Source organism: Arachis hypogaea, chromosome 4 (genome assembly GCF_003086295.3).
Source record: "Arachis hypogaea cultivar Tifrunner chromosome 4, arahy.Tifrunner.gnm2.J5K5, whole genome shotgun sequence".
NCBI classification, from domain to species: Eukaryota; Viridiplantae; Streptophyta; class Magnoliopsida; order Fabales; family Fabaceae; genus Arachis; species Arachis hypogaea.
Window position 1 is genome coordinate 79,222,690 of NC_092039.1, and position 22,405 is coordinate 79,245,094.

Here is a 22,405-nt window from a genome sequence, read left to right on the forward strand (position 1 = left end):
TTTTCATAATTTCTTCAAATATTGTTCTTAATAGTTGATTCTTTCTAAATAAATCAGCATTAATACTAATCCAAAATCTAAAATTTTATAGCATAATCAATCAAAATATAATTCATTAATTATTTAAATTAAATTATTATTTGTCATCACAATAAATTATAAAATCTTTTTCAGACTCAACAAAGTTTAAATAAACAAGATGACTTTTGGTCATCACTCATCACAATATCTCCAATTGAAAATGTATGTATGTCTTCAAAACTTTAAAATAGCAGCCTATATTGATAGGGAAAAATTAAGTTTGTTTTGGTGGGAAATCAATCTTAAATGTTGACCATGTCAAATTTTTAAACTCTTAATAATTATAAACTGATGAAAATTTAACATTTTTAGGCTATATTAAAACTAAGTCTAAACTAAATTTAGAGTTTAGACCAAGCCTAATCAACGAGTTAAATCAAAGAAGAAAGAAAACACCATAAAGTGACGATAGAGCACAACAACGGTGATGAGCACATTAACGACAACAAAAGAAGATCGACTATGAAAATTAAGCGACAATAACCGATCAATGATGGCACGAGAATAGATTAACAACGGATAGTATGACAACAGTGACAAAACTAGAAGGGGCAACTAGAGATATCAATAGGGCGGGTAGAAGCAGGAGCGCCTCCCTGCTCCATATTCTACTTACTTTTATTTTATTTTAATTTTGTCCTATAAAATTTTGTTTTATATTAAATATATCTCTAATAATTAATTTTTTAAAAAGGTTAAAACTAATTTAACTACAACTTCATAAGAATAATTTTCAATACAAATAAATCAAACATAAAATTCTATCACTAACTCTTCTTTATCAAGCATTATTGATAGATTAGTTTTAAGTTTCTTAAAAATTTAACTGTTTGGATAAATTTAATACAAATTAAAAAAATTTGGAATAAAATTTATAAATATTTTAAAAATTTTGACAGATTCAAAAACAAAAAATATATTTTATTATTATTTTTATTATATATTTCAGCATATTTTTATATGTTCGAACAAAATTTTTATACTAAAATGTTTATTATACAATTATCTGAATATGTTTTTTTATTCTTTATTTTTAAAATATTTTTATTCTCAAAATTTTTTCCCTCAATTTCTCCCCTACTTTTCTCTAAGATTTTTTAATTTAAATTATTTAAATATAATATTTACGAAAATATGTAATCTATAGTTTATTTACGTTTATCTATAAACAATTATATTTTAAATACAGTGCCCAAAAGCACGTTAAACAAATATTCCAAGTACACTATATCTTAGATATAAAACATGGAAGCAAAGTACAACCCATAAGACCTCAAATTTTTAAAAATTAAATAATAAAATATTTTTAAAAATTTTTATCTATAAATGGAACAATTTCTTATTTATAATTTAAAATTTTAATAATTAAAAAATAACGAAAATTTTATGTTCTTTAATTTAAATATTCAGACTTTTAATTGATGATAAAATAATATTTTAAAAATAATTATTTTGTATTTAATTTAATTTTAAATTATTACTCTATTCTTTTATTTTTAATAAAATTACTACACTACCTTTACCTATTTTAATTTAAAGAAACCCTATCCTAAAACTACGCACACACTCTCATTAACACTGATTCAAACACTCAGCCGCTACCCCTTTTTTCCCCTCAGCACCATAATCCTCACCATCATCCTTACACACACAAAAATGCACCCACACTCACGGAGAAGAGAGAGAGCAGAGAAGAAAAAGACGGAGACGCCGCCGATGAGTGTCACTGCTACCGCTGCCGTCGACACTGCTGCAGAAAGGAGAAGATGAGGACGACGTGACAAGGGGAGAGAGTAAGAGAGAGATAGACAGAGAGAGAGAGAGAACGTGTCGTCGCGTCTCGTTGCCGCCAGTGCCATCAAGCCATGTCACCATGTACATTACCGCCCCCTGGAGTCGTGGAGTTTGTTGCCATTGTTGAGAGAGAGGAGAGAGCTCGAGAGAGGGAGGCAGAACGCGAGGAAGCCGCCATTGTCACCGTCGTTAGAAGCTGCCACCATCACTATTGTGGGTGTAGGGGACCGTCGCCTTCATGGTGGGGTTAGACCCGTCACTGAACTAGGCTGAGGGAAAAGAAGACGCAATGGAAGGGGAGCCGTTCACCACCGCCGTCGCTGCAGCTACGTTACCGCACCTCTGTCGCAGAAAAATGACATTGTCCTCGTCGAGAAACGCTATTGGAGTCAGCCATTGGAGCCGCAATTACTCTGATCTTTGTTTCTTCTTGGTACAGTAAGTTGGTTTGCTCCGAAAATCCTTTTTAGTGGTTGTTCAGTTATATATTGCTGGGATTTTTGCGGTGTTATTGCAATAGGGTTGAATTTCGGTTATTGCATGTCATGTTTGGAGTTGCTGTTGTTGTTGTGGAAGCGTAGTAGAGCTGTGGTTGCGGCTGCCGCTGTTGCAGGCTAGCAGAAAGAGGATTTTGTCACATACCCGAGTCGTAATCGAGGTAGAAATTTTTCTTAAAACTTATTTTATATCATAGAGTTGTTATAAATAGATATTGACGAAAAAAATATATTTTTGTGTTTATGTGAGTGTGATAGATTAAACTAATTTGTTTTTGAATGGATGTGATTGAATTATTGATTGTTTAAGTTGGCGTGTGGTTGTTGATGAAAATTGATTTAGAAAGTTTATTTGAATACTTATACTGAAAAGTGAATTTATGTTAGAAACAATTTGATATTGAAATTGGTTTGATATTTGAAAATGATTTGAGATTTGGAAATGAATTGATATTGGAATTGGTTTGATTTTGGAAATGGTTGAGAAGAATTTGAAAAATGGTTTGGTTGGGACCCAAGAAGAGTGGCAAATTCTGAGTTTTAGAAGAGATGTTGGCAAAATTTTATGAGAAGTTGGAAGTTTTATTTTGGTTAATTTGATTAAAGAACCATTTTATTTGATTTTGATTTTACTAAAGAAAAGAGTATGTTTTGTATGTTTTAGTGAATTTAAAGAATTTGAATTTGATTTGTCGCAACAGAATGTTTTAAACTTAGAAATGAAATTAAAATTGATTTTAAAAACTTGTTTTAAATAAAACGTGACTTTTATAGTTATGTTAAATTGAGATTTTCAAGAATTATGGAATAAAGGTTGAGAACCTTGGGAATACTTTAAAGTTGAACTTGAGAATGAAGTGAAAAGTGGTTTTAGGTACTTGGTTAAAATCAAAAGTGATTTAAGAGTTATGCTTTTGAGTATTTCAAATGGAATTGAAGAAATGGATTATTGAAGATAATTTAGGACTTTAGATTTGGTGAAACGAAATAATTGTTAAGTCTTTTTGGGAAAGTCTCGAACTAAAGAAATGAAAAGAAATATGTTTTGGGTACTAGATTGAATGGAAACAAGTTTTATTGAATTGATTCCAATTAAAGATAAGGTTGAGAATTCCCTCTCTTATCGCACCGGGGAGTTGGATAGAAGGTTAAGGATTCCCTCCGCTTTGATTCTATATTATTAATTCGATTTTTGGTTATATTTGATTATGTTTGATTGGAACTCCCTCGGTAGATGCAAGGGTGTGGTTCGTCCTACTTGCTCCGGGTTGAGAATGGGATTTAAGACTCCCTGGCTAAACACAGTGGTTCGCGCCACTTGTTCCAGGTTGAGATTGAGACTTCCTGGGTAGATGCAGTGGTTTGCCCCACTTGCTCTGAGTTGAGATTTGAGACTTTGTTGACCTCCGCCGCAAGATTTGGTCGTACACTTAGACCTTTCCAGATAATTCCTCCAAGGAAAATGAATACCTCTTCGGGATGCGCGCATTGAGGGATTATCTAGGGTTCACTACCGAACATGTCGGGTTTGGCTGTATAACCAACAGATGAGCTCATTGGTCATAGGATAGGCATGCATCATTCGCATCTATGTGACATTGTTTGGGTGTGAATATTGCATTTGGTTGCCTATGTGAATATTTCTATATAACTGCCAATTGCCGTACTTGCTGTAATTGCTCTTGATTGTGTTTGAATTTTATTACTTGCGATTGTGACTTGTTGGTTCGCAATATGGTGGTTTGAGTGGTGATTTGATTATGCTTTGGGTTGGAGGCCTTGATTTGATTTTGTGTTGGATCGAAGGTCGTGAGTTGATTTGTGTTGGGCTGGAGGCTGAGATTTTGTTATATTTAGGCTGGAGGCTGTGTTTGGATGAATCGGTGGTAAGTTTGGTTAGTATGATCCTCTGGTATGTAATGATACCCTTTTGATATTATGTTTGATTGTCTTTTTTAAATTCAAAATATGAATTTGGATTTTCAGATAACTGACGGTTGGTTTTAAAAAAGATTCATAAGACAAAGCGATGATCACTACATTTGAAAATAATTTTCTTTTAAATATCTTCTTATGACAATTCTAAAACTTCTATGATGAGACTGTGTGGTTATGTTCTCACCCCTACATCCAACATTTTTAGAAAATGGAAGAGGAAGGCTTTATTGATTCTACTAAGCATTTGGACGTTTATTTTTTATATTTTTAGTTATTATTTTTTCTCGTCCTTATTATTTTTACTACATTCTTGTAAGAGGGATAAGAGTCAGAATTGCAATGATATGTGTGTATATATTTGTAAGTTGCTTTTGTAAGAAGTTTTGTATATATGTATATGCATGTTTGTAAAAAGTGAAAAAGAACTTTCAGTTTTCAAAGAAAACAGCGATACAATTTTGAATTAAAGACTCCTATTTTATTATTAAGTATATAAAATTCGTCGTAATATTTTTGCTATCAGAGTGGCATAGCCGTAAACGTAACATTCTAATAATAAGAATGTCACATAACCCGGGTGCTACCAGGATATATTCAGAAGGCAAAAATCGGGTATTGTGTACCCGAGATATGCCCTTAATGGAAAAGTATACATTATAATACTATATAAGGAGTGTGTAGCCGAGATCCATTGTGTCATTTCAGATTTTTAGAGTTTTGGTTAATTTTAAAAGCATACATAACTAGATGAGAGGGTTTACGTTTGATAAAAAATATTAAAAGACTGAATGCAACCTGACATGTGGTTGAAGCATTGAATTTTGAGGTCAGTTTATGTATCTCTTATTTTTAATAGGGAATTAGTTAATATGTTTTGATTTATTTAGCTTTTGGTTAATTAGTTAATTAGATTTTAGTATTTACTTGGATGAGATTTGTTGGAATAGTAGACGATTAGAATTTGATTAGGTATATATGATATAAATTTTATTTGTTGTGTTAGTTTATTATAAAATAATTATAATTTTTATTTGTTATTCTTAATTAAATAATATATTCTCTTGTGCATTATAATTTTTATTTGTTAATCAATTATTAAATATGTTCTCCTGTGCATTAAATTGTTAATGAGTGATGCTTAAATTTAATTAAATTATATTATTAAGTAAATAATAAATTCTCTTATATATAGTTATATAATCATATGCATTCACTTATTTAATTAAATTTAATTAAGTTACATTCATAATTATTTTATTGTAAAGCAATATTAAACGCAATAGGCAATAAGTTTTAGAAGTTTAATAAATAGTTGTTGTAAAGTCATCTCGGATGCTTTGACCCATCGTGTGATTTTGGGGATTCCGTCGCCTGATGTACTACTACCTTATATAAGAGAGGCTGAGTTTGGACATACAGTAGAGTTAAGAGATTTCATCTTCGACAATATCTTACTCTCTGTATTTATAGAGTGTTGGAGACCAAAGACCCATACTTTCCACCTTTCGTAGGGTGAGGTCACCATTACATTCCAGGATGTGGCATATCATATTGGATTGCGCACAAATGATGACTCGATAGGCGACTGCACTAGAGATTTTCAGCAATTTCATAGACACCCCACATGGTAGTGGGTTGTAAATTTGCTCAATGATAAGCCAACACCCCAGTCCGAGGGCTAATGAGGCTACTCTCCTCCAGTATACCAGATGTTACTTACTTATATTGACCGGGAGATACTTGTTTACAGACAAGTCAACCAACCTTGTCCCTCTCAGACAGCTGCCGCTTCTGGAGGACTTTGATAGTTGCATACAGTTGTCATGGGGTTCTGAAATGCTGTCTCACACCTATTATTCATTGTGCAGCGCTGCCTGACAGGATATGATGGATATTATCGAGTACATACCGTTAGTTATGTCGTGGATCTACCACAGGTTCCCGACTTTCTGTCTTGTCGGATACGACATTCTCACACTTTCTCTTGCTTGGAGGTAGTTATTTAATATTTTTGTTGTAATAATAAGAATGTGCAATATTAAAAACTAACTGAATTTTTTTTGGTTATCAGGTTGGTAGGACAACCATTATGACAGAGGCCTTAGATTGCGGCGCAGGATGGATGCCTTGAGGTTTGACGAGTTATGATGTTTGGAATCTTCATATGTTATTCACAAATTACTCTTCTAGTACTAAATATAGTATTATGCGTGTTTCCAGTTTTGGTGGACACTGTACAATGATCCCTAACTACTACAGATGACACCCGACAAGATTGGTCTACCATGTACATCAAACATTATACTGATGTGCTTATCTTCTTCAACCCAAAATGTCCTATTTTTTTAAAACCTCCACTAGACAGCGCTGATATGAATCTATATGCTACTCGGCTAACCTCCTTCGAGCCGATTAATTGCTCCTATATTGATCTAGATAACATTCTTAAGCACATCTAGAGAATCAATACAGAAGTGTGCAATATCACAATTAAATTGCACTCAAATATTACTCCCTCATCACTATTTTTCATGATTCCATTAGGATAAACTACTATATAAAAAAAAAAACTGATTACTAGCCATTTTTTTTGAAAAAGAAAGAAAGAAAGAATAGATAGCATAAAGATGAATGTAGAATAGATTGCACACGAAGTTGCATATATAGATATTTTCGTATCTAGAGTTCAGAGATCCCTATTTATTTAAGCACGTATCCCGAGGACAGTGCCACCATACTTATTATGGATGTATCTCGAGTACAGTGCCATAAAATTTCTTAAGGCTCTATCCGAATGCAATGCACCCGACTTGTGCACGTATTTTAATATTGCTTGTATCCTAGGTATAGAATACCCGAATTGTGTTTTTTTAGGTTTTGGTATCTCTATATCCGGGATGTATAAGGTTAACATAAATGCGTAAATACGCTATATATTACACATTTTTATAAATATTATATTTAAATAATTTAAATAAAATATTTCTTTTCTCCATTGTATCATGTTATATTGGAGAAATACATCGGTTATTCGCTCCAGGGTTAGCACCTTTTCGCTGCCTCCAACTCAGCATTGTATCGTGGCCATTAAGTTATGTATTTTCAAGGTGAAGTAACCCAAATTTAGATTCTCTAAAGGGAAGAAATTGGTAAAGTAGTAAAATAGAGAGATAATTACCATTAATTTTGTAATTTTTATAAAATATGTGTTCTATTATCTTAATTTAAGAGTGATTAATTTCTCACTTTACTATTTTACCAACTTTTTTAGTTTAGAAAATTTTCATTCAAGTAATCCAAAATTTTTATTTTGTTCTTAAAAAATAAATAAATATTGTGAATAATTTCATAAATGTTTTTATTTTATTTGAAGAATATACTTTAAGTTGATTTTGAAATATTATTTTATCATCTATACTAACTAATAGTTAGTAGATAATACCACAACAAATTATTGATTTAAATAAAACATTAAAAGAAAGATAAAAGAGCAGAGGAAAACGAATTTAGATTTTTTAAATTTTAAATTTGTATTTTAAAAGATAAAATATGATCTTCTCTCTTTAAATGATTTATCTCTCTATTTATTTTTAATTTTACCTATAAAATAAATATTGAAAGATCACATTTGTAAAATTTAAACTTTAAAAAATCTTTTAAAGAGAATCTAAATTCGAAAAAAACATATACAGCGAATCAACCTTGGGACGTTGCTCCCAAGAAAAGTCCGGCGGTAGATTGTCTTGAAAGAGGAGACAAGTATAAAACCAAAGGCCCATTAAGCTTTCATAATATTTCTAGCCCAACTCAGAAAATTATATTTGTATAATAATGATTCCTTCTTTTTCTTTTAAAATTTTGCGAGACTTTATATTACAATTAAACAATGTCCCTCTAGCAAAACTGACAACCTATGTTATGGGATACTTAATTTTAGAAGCTTGTGCATCTCGGTACGTTGGTCAAAATTGACCACAAATTCATAATGTATAATATTAAAGTTATGAACGTTGCGCTTAACACTAAAACATGTGATCAAATAAGTTATTCTTTCTCTTAAAAAAATACATGAATCGAGACGTCAAATCCCTCCTAATTGTGGCCTGTATCTTTCTTTTCTAAAATTTGTAAACAAAATTAAATAACAATAAAACTGTATATAAATATATCTGATATAAAATAATACAAATTAAATCTAATTGAATAAAACTCACATTTTTTCCTAGCCAAACTATTTCAGTTGAATATGACAGTGAAAAAATTTTATAATTCAGTAGTGTCTATAATCTTGTCATTTATATATTCACACAAATTTTTTATAACAAAATTGATTTCTGAAATCTTGTGAACATTAATTGTCATTAAAGAAATTAAATACAGAAAAATTTTAGATAATTACTAAAACGTAAATATGTAAAGGGAGAAATGATTATACTAAGTAATTAAAATGTTGTATTATGAATTCTAACTTATATTTTTAAAATTAATTCATAACTAAATTTAACATTTGAATTGAAGCTAGCAGTATTTAAAATATGAATTCATACCACTAACTGAAAGGACGAAGATGAGGAGCATTATAACCTAATAAAATTAGTTGTTCAGCATGTGTTATTTTCATATCTTTCTATTTTTGTTGGCTTGATTTCTTTTATTTTTGTAGCTTGTGTTGCTTTGACATACTTATTTAGAGTTTAATTAATTAATTAATCATTTTAATTTTGAGGTCTATTACACATTCAAGTGATTTATACAATCAAGTAATCAAGTTATTTAGTTTATACTATGTGGGACTTCGTTTTCCTCCTCTTTTTTCTCCTTCGCTTTCTCCTTTTTCTTCAAAAATAATATATATTATTATCAAAAGATATATTAATCTAAATTTAAAAAAATAAAAATACACATTAATTATTCGAATACAAAAAGAAGCCAAAAATTACATATAATAAAATAGAACAAAAATAGTTTTTAAAATATTTTTCTATTAATATTTCAAAAAATAAAAAATATATATTCTAAATTAATAAATTGATTAATTGACTTTATAAATTTATAAACAACATAGTTACGTATAATAAAATAGAACGAAAGATAAACAAATAAATAATAAGGATCACTAAATTGAGGATAAAATAAAATATATAAATTCATGAAGAGAATAAAAAATTAGATTAATACCTAAATTATAATTGCTTGAATTAAAATTTGCAATTGAAAATATGAAAAAGATAACCAATACAATTGAAAGATACATAAAGTCATAGAGAGTTATAAAAAAATAGAGAATTTGAAATTTATCTTTTGATAAAGAGAAGATGACTACTAGAAAAGAAATAAAAAAAGTTAAAAATATGAAACTAAGAAAAGGGTTTAAGAGAATGAAGGAGTGGTGACGGCTGAGATTTGAGAATGGAAGAAGACTAAATTTGATTAGGTTAACTAATAGTTAAAATGATAGAAAGATAAAATAAGTTTGGGTCTTTAAATAATTGGGCTAAATTTATGTATAGTGGAGTCATTTAAAATTTAAAATGAAAGCATATATATATATATATATATATATATATATATATATATATATATATATATATATATTTAAAAAAAATGAAATAAGAGTGGGGCAAGTGCCCCCCATAATATTACGTAAGTTCGTCCCTACATCTCCTCCTCTTCCTTCTCCTTCTTATCCTCCTCTTGTTTCTTTTTTATTTGAATTTCTTTGATCTCCTCCGATCCTTCTTTTTCTTCTTCTTCCTTCATCATCATTATCGTCATTATCAATAACACCAACATTTGCTAACATCTTTATTGATTCTGATTTTCTATGGTCATGTGATTAAATAATTTCAGAATCGAAAATATTATCAAAACGAAACCATTGTATAATACCAAATGAACTGAAAATTTTTCTTTATATAAATTCGAATTCAGAAACACCTGCGTATCGAATGACCTAAAAATATTATCAAAACGAAACCATTGTATAATACCAAATGAACCGAAAATTGTCCATTATATAAATTTGAATTCACAAACAAGTCAATTTTGAACAAAAATCCATCCAAATCAATTTTGGATCAAACAATGTCATCAATATGACAAAAATTCGATGATAACGATAACGACGATATATATTAGAAGAAGATAATAACGATAACGTTGTTGATGATGATGATGATGATGATGATGATGATGATGATGATGATGATGATGATGATGATGATGATGATGATGATGATGATGATGGAGGAGAAGGATAAAAAAGAAGAAATAGATGAAATTTCAATAGGAGGAGGAGGAGGTGTTGTTAGCGATGACGGTAACGAAATTGAAAAATAATAAAAAAGAGGAGAAGAAGAATACGTAGTATCCGGAGTGAAGAAGAAAAAGTGCAAGGGGGAAGAAAATGAAAAAAAGAAGCGCGAACTCAAATAATATGGATGAACTTGGATATTAAAATTGTTTGGATGTGGAGAATTATTCTTTAACTAGTGTAGGTTCCATATTCTACACGGAATAATACATAAAATTATATAATTTTTTTTATTAAAATTTAAGTGAAAAATATCTATAGTAATTATTATTATAAATACTTTACAATTTAAATATATTAAATATAATTAATATTTGTTTTAATCAATTTGGATTGGTTGAATAGTCATCTCATTTGTTCGCTGTAAGACCCGGTTAATTAACGGCTAATTAACTCATAAATGAGAATTTATTCTAGAAAGCCCAAAATGTGATTTTTGTGGCTAAATGTGATAGAAGAGATTGAGACGAGAATTTCGGTACCAATTTTATAGAATTCGGACCAAGATTGGACCGAACGGGCCAAACCGAGCCAATCGAACCCAAAGTGGGCCCTTGGCCCAACTAAACTAAACCAAAACTCTAGTTTTCAGCACTCTCTCTCCTCATTAAACACACACACACGCTGAAATGGTGGAGAGGAAGGGAAGAACACTCTTTCAAGTTCTCTCCCTTGGTTGATCTTTAAACTACCATAACTTTTGATCTAGAGCTCCGATTGCCGCACCGTTTGCGGCCACGCGTTCATCGCGGAAAGCTCTACAAAACCCATACAATTAATCTTGAGGTAAGCCACAGTTTGATCTTCGAATTTCCAGCCTTATTTTCGAGTTTCATGAGCAAAAATATTGAGATTTTGGGCTCTTTGATGTTATAGGACCCAACTCTCTTGAAGGAGAAGGTTAATCTTGTCTCCTTGGACCTTGGGTGTGGTAAGATTCTCAACGCTAGTGTAATTTGTGGTTCTATGATGTTTGAGTTTTGAGATGTTGTGTATGGGTGTGATGATTGTGGCTTAGGTTGTGTATGTGTGAATGTTAGAGCTTGATTGGTGACTTTGAAAAGCTTGAAAAGGGATTTGGTGGTGAAAAATCTGTTCTTGGAAGTATTGAGGCCTTGAGAGTTTGAGGAAAAAGTGGTTTGGAAGTGCTCCGGTTGAGCTTGGGAAATCGGCTAAGGTATGGTCTCGGTTTCTCGTATCTAATATGTAATGTGGTAGGAAATACTTAGGCTAGAGGCCCTAAGATAGGCATTGAATTGTTGATGTTGTTGGATGGTTGAAATATATGATGTGGTCATATATGTGATGATGATCATTGATGCCTTGATGGTATGATGTATGAGAAATATGCATGTTGTGATATATGCTTGATGATTAGTTATGGTTGAATTGTGGATTGAACCATGTTGATGGTGAGTATGACATTGATTGTGTACAATGATGATTTATTGGAATTGGTGTTATTGAAAATTGGCATGAGGAAGAGTATATGATATGTCAATGTGTTTGAGTTTGAGCCACTTGGGGGAAGTGGGTTAAAATGATGGGATAGTAATTTTGTAAATTGTGGTAATGTGTCAATGTGTGAGTTGAGGAGGCTTGATATTGAATTTGATATGTTTTGGTTGATTTCAAAGAAAAGGGATGAAATTGGCATGTTTTGATTGATTTTGAAAAGAGTTGAAAATTGCTTATTTTGAAAATGGCACTTTGTGGTTTTGTATAAAAATATAGTTTTTGGGCATACTTTGATGGGACATAACTTGGACTACTGATCTCCGTTTTGTGCCAAATCTGTTTAAAAATGAAATTCGATCCGGGATGTCCATGTCATTCGAAGAACGGGTGAAAAATGAGTTAAAATGAGAAAGTTATGTCCGTCGGAAGATTGGGGTTTGAATCTGTGAATTCTGCAGCTTTTAACATAGAAAATTTTAGCAGAATGACCCCTCGCGCGTAGGCGCACTCGGCGCGTGCGCGCCGTTCTTTCAAAAAATGCCATCCACGCATGCGCGTGGTGTGCGCGGGCGCGCCGATGTGCTGCACCCAATGCCCAGCCATTTTCCAGAGGGTTGTGCCTGAACTGTGCCAGTTTTGTGCCTAGGGCACGAGAGTACCCACGCGTACGCGTGGCTGACGCGTGCGCGTCGATTGGCTAATTTTCAATCCACGTGTTAGCGTGCATGACGCATACGCGTCGATGAGTTTTGTGGCCATCCACGCGTGCGCATGGAATGCGCGTACGCGTGGCCCTATTTTCATCCCAAAGTTGATTTTTGAGTTTTAAAAGTCAAATCTCATACTTCTAAGCCTCCGATCTCACCACTTATGTCTTAAATCATTAAGATATGCCTAGCTATTAGAAAAGGAGCTAGGGGATGTGGTAACTTGCGAGTGAAGCAAGGGAAAAATGAATGATCAATGAGGATCAAAGATGATTATGTGAGAGGCGGAGGATGGTGGTGGAAGTGCTTGTTATGCCATGGGCCGAAGGGACATGATTGTTAATAAAATGGCTGGTTATGGATTTAACCGTGAGCTGAATGGCTGGTTATGGATTTAACCGTGAGCCAGATGGCTAGATTATTGCTGTTTTACGGCGGAGCCATGATTATGGCTATGTATAAATGCATATATGCTGTTGAATGAATTGTGAATGTTGCACTTCCACTATTGGAGATGAGAGTTTCCCTGGAAGGAAGCAGTGGCTAGCCACCATGTGCTCCAGGTTGAGACTCGAATCTCTTTTGACCCTATGTCGTAAGGGTGGCCGGGCACTGTGAAAGCCCCGGATGAGCTCGCCCCCGTAAATATTCACCAGTGAAGGTGATGGATATAGATCATGATTATGATCAAGTTTATGATGAGTATAACTTGAGTTGGGGATGAGCGACAGAGGGACAGTCCAATGGTTAGTTACCAGGACTTGTCGGTTGGCTCTATAACCGACAGATGATATCATCAGCCACTAGGGACAGGCATTCATCATATGCATACTATATGAATTGTTTGAGATTGCCTATTTGACTGCATTTTACTTGCTAATTGTCTAAATGCCTTATCTGTTCCTATTTGTATATCTCTTGTTTGATATAACTATGTTTGCTACATTATACTCCTGATGGTGGTTGGGAGGTCTGAAGGAATTGGAAAGGGAAGTATTAGTTAGACTGAAGGATCTTTAGTCAGATGCCCTTTATGGTTTAGCTTGTTTATAAGCTTTGATATTATCTGGAGGAAGTTCTAGGATTGCCTTCGGCTTTCCTCTATTATTATGTATTATATATGTGGAAGCTGTTACCATGCTGGGGACCTCTGGTTCTCACCCATGCGGATTTTGTGGTTTTCAGATGCAGGACGTGAGGTTTCCCACTGAGGCATGCTGGAGACTTCTAGATTTGTGAAGATTCTTTGTTCTCGGGACTTTGTTTTGGTTTATATGTTTTGCTTTTGTTGAGCCTAGTTTGATTTTGGGTTGATTAATGATGACAAACATTTAATTGGGTTGAAAAGTCCAATATTGTTTAATGTGTGTTTTAGTGTAACAGGCCCAAATGCCCAAGCTTATGTTGCCTCAGTCCAAGACCAGCAAAGCTTCAGCCATGAAAAGAACTAACACTCCTCATGGCACCATTCAGAAATCAAATGGCTATGTGTTGGCAAAAGAAGAAAAGAAAGAAAAGGACATCTGTCAACATCAAGGACAGCTGGACTCTAGCAAAGCAACAAGACACAAGCACTCTCACATCTCCAAGGACAAACAGTAAAGCAAAATTTCAGTAAAGGAAGAGCAAAACACAAACATGCACAAGCAGCAGAGGTAGTGGGTGAAGCTCCTCGTATGGCAGAGATCATGGAGCAGAATGGAAAAGAGGAACATGCCAAGGAAGAAAGAAACACCAAGGACATCAGAGGTAGTGGTGGAGCTCCTCGGACAGCAGGGGAAGTGGAGCAGGATGAAGAAAGGACTACATGCCATCAAGGACCACTCCAACAGGTAGCAAGGAAAAACAGAGAGGATGAAGCTACAACGAAGCCAAGAAGAAGATATATAGCAAGCTTTAATCCAACATTTGAAGCTAAGGAAGAGAGCACACAAATTCAGAGCACCATCTCTAACGTAGAGCTAGAATCTCTTTCTTCTACTCAAGCTTAATTCTGATTTTATGTTATGGCTGTCTTGCGTTATTTTCTGTTTTGAGAAAAGGCAAATATATGAGGATCAAAAGCCAAGAGAGAAAAGGCAAGAGTGATGCAAAATAGCCACTGTTTTTCTGATGTAATTTGGGTGAATGAACTAGGATTAGTTCCCCTTGCCAAGTTGGGTTAGCACTTGGTGAGAATTGAATCTATGTAGATTCCCCTTCCAAGTTGGGATAGCACTTTGAGGTTGCTAAGCTTTGGTGTATAAAGCTTAGGGGTAGATACTAGTTGGATTAGGAATTAATTCAATAGTATTGGTGAATGTAATCTGAGAATTATAGTGAAATTCCACCATGGTTTGTGGTGGAGACTGGATGTAGGATTCATGGCACTAAGAATCCGAACCAGGATACATGTTGGCCCCTTTCTCCTCTTCTCTCTTCTTTTAATGTTCTGCGGATGAGACTATTTCAAATAATCTCCTGCAACTCGAGCAACAGCAAAAACAGAACAAGAAAATTTGAGTTTTTAACCAACTTGATTCAACCCCCCCTTCTCAAGTTCAACTAGAACCATCAATTGGTATCAAGAGCAAGGTCTCAAGAAGGCAAGCTTCACAGCTTGGAGTAAAGATCCATGGCCAACAACATGAATCCCAACATCGTGGCTTTCACTCTCACTGAAGGACAGTCCAATAATAGACCTCCCTACTTCAATGGCAGCAACTACTCTTACTGGAAAGAGAGAATGAGAATCTTCGTGCAGTCGATTGACTACAACATCTGGAAGATCATTCTCAACGGCCCAGACGTTCCTACCAAACAGAATGCTGATGGAGAAGTTGTGGCAAAGGAGGACAATGAATGGACATATGAAGAAAAGAAGAAGGTTGAACTCAATGCTAAGGCAATCAACCTGATGCACTGTGCAATCAGCTTTGAAGAGTTCAGAAAAGTGTCAAGGTGTAAAACAGCGAAAGAAATCTGGGATAAGCTCAGACTCACTCATGAAGGAACTAAGCAAGTGAGGGAGACCAGAATTGACATGCTGATGAAGGAGTATGAAATGTTCAGTATGAAGGAAGAGGAGAGCATCGATCAAATATTCAAAAGGTTCTCGATAATCATCAACAATCTGGACGCCATGGGAAGAAGCTACTCTGAAGAAACCTTGGTAAGAAAGATTCTGAGAAGTCTTACTAAGAAATGGAAAGTGAAAAGCACAGCCATCTCTGAAAGGAATGATTTGATCAAAATCACTTATGATGAGCTGAGAGGCAAGCTGCTGGCTTATGAAACCACTCACATGTCTCAAGACAAAGATGACAAAAAGAAAAGTATAGCACTAAAATCAAGAATGACAACCCAAGGAGAAGAATCTAATGACAGTTTCTTCTCAGATGAAGAAATGGTGCTCTTTGCAAAAAAAATGAGAAGACTACTAAGATACAAAAATAAAGGCAAAGGAAGCTCTTCATCCAAAGATGTCAAGAAAGATCAAGTCAAGTTCACATGCCATCACTGCAAGGAGCCTGATCACTTCAAGTCAGATTGCCCTCAACTTAAGAAAGGCGAAAAATTCAAGAAAGACAAAAAGAAGGTGATGATGGCAACATGGGAGGACTTGGAGAACGACACCAGCTCAGAAAGTTCAGATCAAAAAGCTCAATTATGTCTGATGGCAGATCATAATGATGAAGATGAGGTAGATCTCTCTGACTTATCTATTGATGAATTGCACTACATTATTAAAGACATTTCTGTGAACTCTAAGAAACTCTTGGATAAGTATGCTAAATGTAAGAAAGAAAATGAGGCTTTGAGGACAGAAAATGATCTTCTTCTGAAAAAGATTAAGGCAAATGAAACTAATAATGAAAAGCTTTTAAAAGAAGAAAACATTGCCTTGAGAACTGAATTAGAAAAATTCAAACTCAAGCATGAAGTTACTGCCTCCACTGATTTGATTTCTGAAAACAAAAAGCTGAATGAACAAATAAAAAGTTTGAATGAAGATTTAGCAAAGTTTGTTCAAGGTTCTCAAAATCTGAACAAACTACTTGCTTGTCAAAGGTTTAGGTCTGAAAAATCTAGAATTGGTTTCATAGAGGAAAATAAATCTGTTTTCAAACCAAACTTTCAAAAATTTGAACCTTCCTCTTCCAAGTTTTTCAAACCAAAAGGATTCAGCAAACCCCAGAAATCAGTGGGCAAAAATCAGTGCTACAAATGCAATAGAAATGGTCATGATCCTCCTCAATGTTTCATCTTTCTTAGGTCTTTTGGTAATGATAGTAAGTTATATAAAGTTGTTCATAATTTTAATGCTCTTGGGCAACCAAGAAGATTTCACATCAAAGGATCCAAATGGATTTGGATACCTAAGGTTAGCTAAAGAACATGCAGGTTTGCCTTGCATCCAAGAAGAAAATGGAAATGTGGTATCTTGATAGTGGATGTTCAAGGCATATGACCGGAAGGGATACTTTCTTCATTAAACTCAACAAATATAATGGAGGATTTGTCACTTTTAGAGATAATGGTAAAGGTAAAATAATTGTCATTGGTAAGGTTGGCAAAGATTTTTCAACTTGCATTGATAGTGTCTTCTTAGTTGATGAGTTAAAGCATAATCTATTGAGCATAAGTCAATTGTGTGACCTTGGGTATGCTGTAACCTTTAGGAAATCTGATTGTAGAGTCATAAATGAGAAAACAGGGGCTATTTTATTTGTTGCCAAAAGAAGTGACAATGTTTATGGTATCACTCTAGATGATCTAAAAGTTCAAAATGTAACTTGTTTCTCTTCAATGGAATCTGAAAAATGGATGTGGCATAAGAGGTTAGGACATGCTAGCATGTTCCAAATCTCTAAGCTTGTAAAGAGAGACTTAGTTAGAGGTCTTCCTAATATAAAATTTGACAAGGACATCACTTGTGATGCGTGTCAAATGGGTAAACAAATTAAAACCTCTTTCAAACCCAAGGAAGATGTCTCTACTAAGAAACTATTGGAATTGTTACATCTTGATCTGTTTGGACCAACTAAGACTCAAAGTCTTGGAGGAAAGAGTTATGGCATGGTAATTGTGGATGACTATACTAGATTTGGCTGGGTGTTCTTTCTTGCTCATAAACATGAGGCTTTTTCAATTTTTGAGAAATTCAGCAAAAAGGTTCAAAATGAAAAAGGTTTAAAAATTGTTTCAATTAGAAGTGATCATGGTAAAGAATTTGAAAATCAATTTTTTGAATCCTTTTGTGATGAACAAGGCATATCACATAACTTCTCTTGTCCAAGAACACCTCAACAAAATGGTGTTGTGGAAAGAAGAAATAGAAGTTTACAAGAAATGGCTAGAGCTATGTTATGTGAATATGAAATTCCCAAGTTCTTATGGGCTGAAGCTGTAAATACAGCTTGCTATGTTTTAAATAGAACCCTCATTAGGAATTTTTTGAAAAAAACCCCATATGAACTTTGGAAAGGGCATCCTCCCAATCTTAGTTATTTTCATGTGTTTGGATGCAAGTGTTTCATTTTGAATATCAAAGAAAATTTAGGAAAATTCGATCCTAAAACACAAGAAGGGATTTTTCTTGGTTATTCCACAAATAGCAAGGCCTATAGAGTTTATAACAAGAACTCCAAAACTGTTGAGGAAACCATGCATGTCACATTCTGTGAAACTAACATTGTTCCTAGTGTTTGCATAGATGATAGTCCAGGTTTCGAAGCTGAATTACCCGAGAACAATGAGCCAGTTCAACAAAATTCAAGTTCTCAAGAAGCTGCACCTGCTAGCAACGAAAATTCCAATTCTGCAGGAGACAATTTGGAATTATCTCCTGTTGCTGCAGAAAATATTGATGCAGAGGCCATTGTTGATCAAGAGGAACCTGAATCCTCAAACCAGTCAAGAAAACCAAGAGAATGGAGGTTTTTGAAAAACTATCCTGAAGAGTTCATAATAGGAAATCCATCCACTGGGAGAACTACTCGTTCATCTTTGAAAAGAGCCGAATCCAACAACATTGCTCTTTTATCAAAGATTGAACCTCAAAATATCCAAGAAGCTCTTGCTGATCCATCTTGGGTGTTGGCTATGAAGGAAGAATTGATGCAATTTGAGAAGAACCAAGTCTGGTCATTAGTGCCGTATCCGAATGGAAAGAAAGTCACTGGCACTAAATGGATTTTCAGAAACAAACTGGGTGAAGATGGATCCATAGTCCGAAACAAAGCTAGATTGGTAGCTCAAGGATATGATCAAGAGGAAGGGATTCATTTCGATGAATCCTTTGCACCTGTAGCTCGAGTGGAAGCCATCAGATTGCTCCTTACATATGCTGCTCATTGTGGCTTCAAGCTGTTCCAAATGGACGTAAAGTGTGCTTTCCTCAATGGCATAATAGATAGAGAGGTTTATGTGGCTCAACCACCTGGGTTTGAAAACAAAACTTTTCCTAATCATGTTTTCAAACTAACTAAAGCCTTATATGGTTTAAGACAAGCTCCTAGAGCTTGGTATGAGAGGCTTAGCTCATTTTTATTGAAAAATAACTTTCAAAGAGGAGCCACTAACACCACTTTATTTATTAGAAATTATCATGATCATTTTATTCTTGTGCAAGTTTATGTTGATGATATTATATTTGGTTCGGCTAATGAGGATTTGTGTGCAGATTTTGCTAAGCTTATGACCAATGAATTTGATATGAGCATGATGGGAGAACTCAATTTCTTCCTAGGCTTGCAAATCAAGCAAACTGCAGAAGGCATATTCATCCATCAAGAAAAATATGCAAAGGAACTTGTCAAGAAGTTTGGGCTGGACTGTGCTAAGCCTATGGGAACCCCCATGCATCCTAACATCAAGCTTGATAAAGATGAACATGGTAGAGATGTTGATGAGACACGCTATAGAGGGATGATTGGATCCTTGATGTATCTAACCTCCTCAAGGCTTGATATCATCCAAAGTGTTGGAGTTTGCTAACGGTTTCAATCAAAGCCTAAGGAATCTCATCTCTCAGCTGTCAAAAGAATCATCCGATATGTGCTTGGTACCACTAACTATGGTTTATGGTTTCCTAAGACTGATTCTTTTCAATTAGTGGGTTTCTGTGATGCAGATTTTGCTGGGCATAGGATTGATAGAAGAAGCACAAGTGGCATGTGCTGCTTTCTTGGGAAATCCCTCATTGTTTGGTCTAGCAAGAAGCATGCTACTGTGGCACTTTCAACAGCCAAAGCTGAGTATATTGCAGCCTCTTCTTCTTGCTCTCAATTATTATGGCTAAAAACTCAACTAGCTGATTATAAACTGAATGTCTCTAATGTTCCATTATTTTGTGACAACATGAGTGCTATTAACATTTCCAAAAATCCTGTCTTGCACTCAAGAACAAAGCACATTGAAGTTCGTTTTCATTCTATTAGAGAACATGTGCAAAATGGAAATTTGGATATTCAGTTTGTTAATTCTGAAGGTCAGCTAGCAGATATTTTCACCAAACTATTGATAGAAGAGAGGTTCTGTAAGATGCGAACTGAATTGGGCATTCTTGCTTCATCTCTGTTTTCTTAATTTTTCTGATAATGAGATCTTTTGTGTTTTGTCTCATAAATCGCGGTGAGATTATTTGGCAGATGATGAGTAAACTTCACTAAGTTATTATGGAGCTAATGGATTCTAATCTGACCATGATGAAAGATGGACACCTTGTGCTGAAACAGTTTTCAGAACTATGAGCTTTTTCTTTATTTAAAACTGTGGGGTTCTTTCAATTTTTTTTAAACAAACTTTTGTTTAAGATTTTATGAAAAGTGGGCTTTCGAAATGCTTGGGCTTAGCCTCAATTTTTTTCTGAACCTACTTTCAATTTTATGTCTAATTTTTTAAAAAAATTGCATTTCATATATTAGGGCTTCATTTTTGAATTGCATCCTTTTATTAAATTCCATCCCTTGTTTTCTTTTCAAACGTACGAAGGTTACAGCTGTAACTTTCAAAACGTTTTCCAAGATTGGATTTTTATCCTTTTCAAGGTGCAACCTTTACACTTCTCAAGCCTATAATTATTCCCCACTACATGCACCCATTCACACTACTATATCCAATCCATCATCTTCTTCAACCTGTTCTCTATAAAATGGCTCGCAAGAAAAGAGCTGCTCGCAGAGGCTCCCACAGTGGCACCCACCGTTCTGATCACACACACTCATCTCCCTCTCATTCCCCCACTCATTCCTCACCATCTCCACCACCAAACCCTTCTCCTGACATGGTCCGCACTAAGACCACCGCTCGCTGACCTGGCGTTGCTCCTCATCCTTCACCACCTCCTCCTCCAACCAACTCTCAACCAAGTTCATCCAAACCCAGCTCTTCCAGAGGAAAGATGCCTCTTCAAGAAGACGAAGAGACAACCCACACTCAGAGTCGCCATACTCGCGGTACAGTCATTGACCTCCCTCTTCGTTCTGTGTCTGAACCTAAGCTGTCTGGTGCAGGAAATCCTAATCCCAATATCAAAATCAAAATTTCTTATGATCTCGTACCAATAACCAGCAAGTACACTGGGTCGTCCAAGTAATACCTTACGTGAGTAAGGGTCGATCCCACGGAGATTATTGGTTTGAAGCAAGCTATGTTTATTTTATTATTCTTAGTCAGGATATCAATTAAAGTTATCAGTTGGAATTATTAGAAAAATGAAAGAGCGAGAATTAATTACTTGTAATGCAGTAATGGAGAATATGTTGGAGTTTTGGAGATGCTTTGTCTTCTGAATTTCTGTAATGTAATATTCCATCCATGGAAAAGTGCAAAGTTCCTTCTATGGCAAGCTGTATGTAGGGTGTCACCATTGTCAGTGGCTACCTCCCATCCTCTCAGTGAAAATGGTCCAGATGCTCTGTCACAGCATGGCTAATCAGCTGTTGGTTCTCGATCATGTTGGAATAGGATCCATTGATCCTTTTGCGTTTGCCATCACGCCCAGCAATCACGAGTTTGAAGCTCGTCACAGCCATTCAATCCTTGAATCATACTCGGAATACCATAGACAAGGTTTAGAATTTCCAGATCCTCAAGAGTGGCCGCCATCAATTCTAGCTTATACCACGAAGATTCTGATTAAGGAATCTAAGAGAAGCTCATTCAATCTGATGTAGAACAGAGGTGGTTGTCAGGCACACATTCATGGATTGAGGAAGGTGATGAGTGTCACGGATCATCACCTTCTTCATAATTAAGCGCGAATGAACATCTTAGATAGGAACACACACGTTTGAATGGAGAAATAGAAACAAATGCATTAATTCATCGAGACGCTGCAGAGCTCCTCACCCCCAACAATGGGGTTTAGAGACTCATGCAGTCAAAGTGTATAAAATTCAGATCTGAAAATGTCATGAGGTGCAGAGTTAATCTCTAAAAGTTGTTTAAATAGTAAACTAGTAACCTAGGTTTACAAAAAATGAGTAAACTATGATAGATGGTGCAGAAATCCACTTCTGGGGCCCACTTGGTGTGTGCTGGGGTTGAGACTTAAGCTTCTCACATGCCTAGGGCTGTTTTGGGCGTTCAACGCCAAGTTGTAACCTGATTCTGGCGTTGAACTCCAACTTGTA

The 22,405-nt window shown here is 34.7% G+C and overlaps 2 protein-coding genes across 2 annotated transcripts; both read left to right on the forward strand.

The window, feature by feature from the left end:
* Nucleotides 1-1,642: 1,642 nt before the first annotated feature.
* Nucleotides 1,643-6,636, forward strand: LOC112796866 (uncharacterized). Its single transcript, XM_025839524.2, has 5 exons — nucleotides 1,643-2,313; nucleotides 2,431-2,533; nucleotides 6,179-6,304; nucleotides 6,382-6,442; nucleotides 6,531-6,636. The coding sequence occupies exons 1-4, from the start codon at nucleotides 2,165-2,167 to the stop codon at nucleotides 6,439-6,441; spliced, it is 438 nt and encodes a 145-aa protein (XP_025695309.1). The 5' UTR covers nucleotides 1,643-2,164; the 3' UTR covers nucleotide 6,442; nucleotides 6,531-6,636.
* An 8,766-nt stretch (nucleotides 6,637-15,402) lies between these two features.
* On the forward strand, nucleotides 15,403-21,084 carry LOC140184140 (uncharacterized). Its single transcript, XM_072234433.1, has 6 exons — nucleotides 15,403-16,838; nucleotides 17,450-17,958; nucleotides 18,484-19,158; nucleotides 19,402-19,749; nucleotides 19,903-20,259; nucleotides 20,819-21,084. The coding sequence occupies exons 1-6, from the start codon at nucleotides 15,403-15,405 to the stop codon at nucleotides 21,082-21,084; spliced, it is 3,591 nt and encodes a 1,196-aa protein (XP_072090534.1).
* Nucleotides 21,085-22,405: the final 1,321 nt, after the last annotated feature.

Bases quoted from the DNA above. Each gene is read 5' to 3' on its own strand.
- LOC140184140 (XM_072234433.1), top strand. From the start codon at position 15,403: ATGGCCAACAACATGAATCCCAACATCGTGGCTTTCACTCTCACTGAA. The intron at 16,839-17,449 runs GTTTAGGTCTGA...TGTAACCTTTAG, and splicing joins AAACTACTTGCTTGTCAAAG to GAAATCTGATTGTAGAGTCA. The intron at 19,750-19,902 runs GTGTTGGAGTTT...TCTGTGATGCAG, and splicing joins AAGGCTTGATATCATCCAAA to ATTTTGCTGGGCATAGGATT.
- LOC112796866 (XM_025839524.2), top strand. From the start codon at position 2,165: ATGGAAGGGGAGCCGTTCACCACCGCCGTCGCTGCAGCTACGTTACCG. The intron at 2,314-2,430 runs GTAAGTTGGTTT...TCATGTTTGGAG, and splicing joins CTTTGTTTCTTCTTGGTACA to TTGCTGTTGTTGTTGTGGAA. The intron at 6,305-6,381 runs GTAGTTATTTAA...TTTGGTTATCAG, and splicing joins ACACTTTCTCTTGCTTGGAG to GTTGGTAGGACAACCATTAT.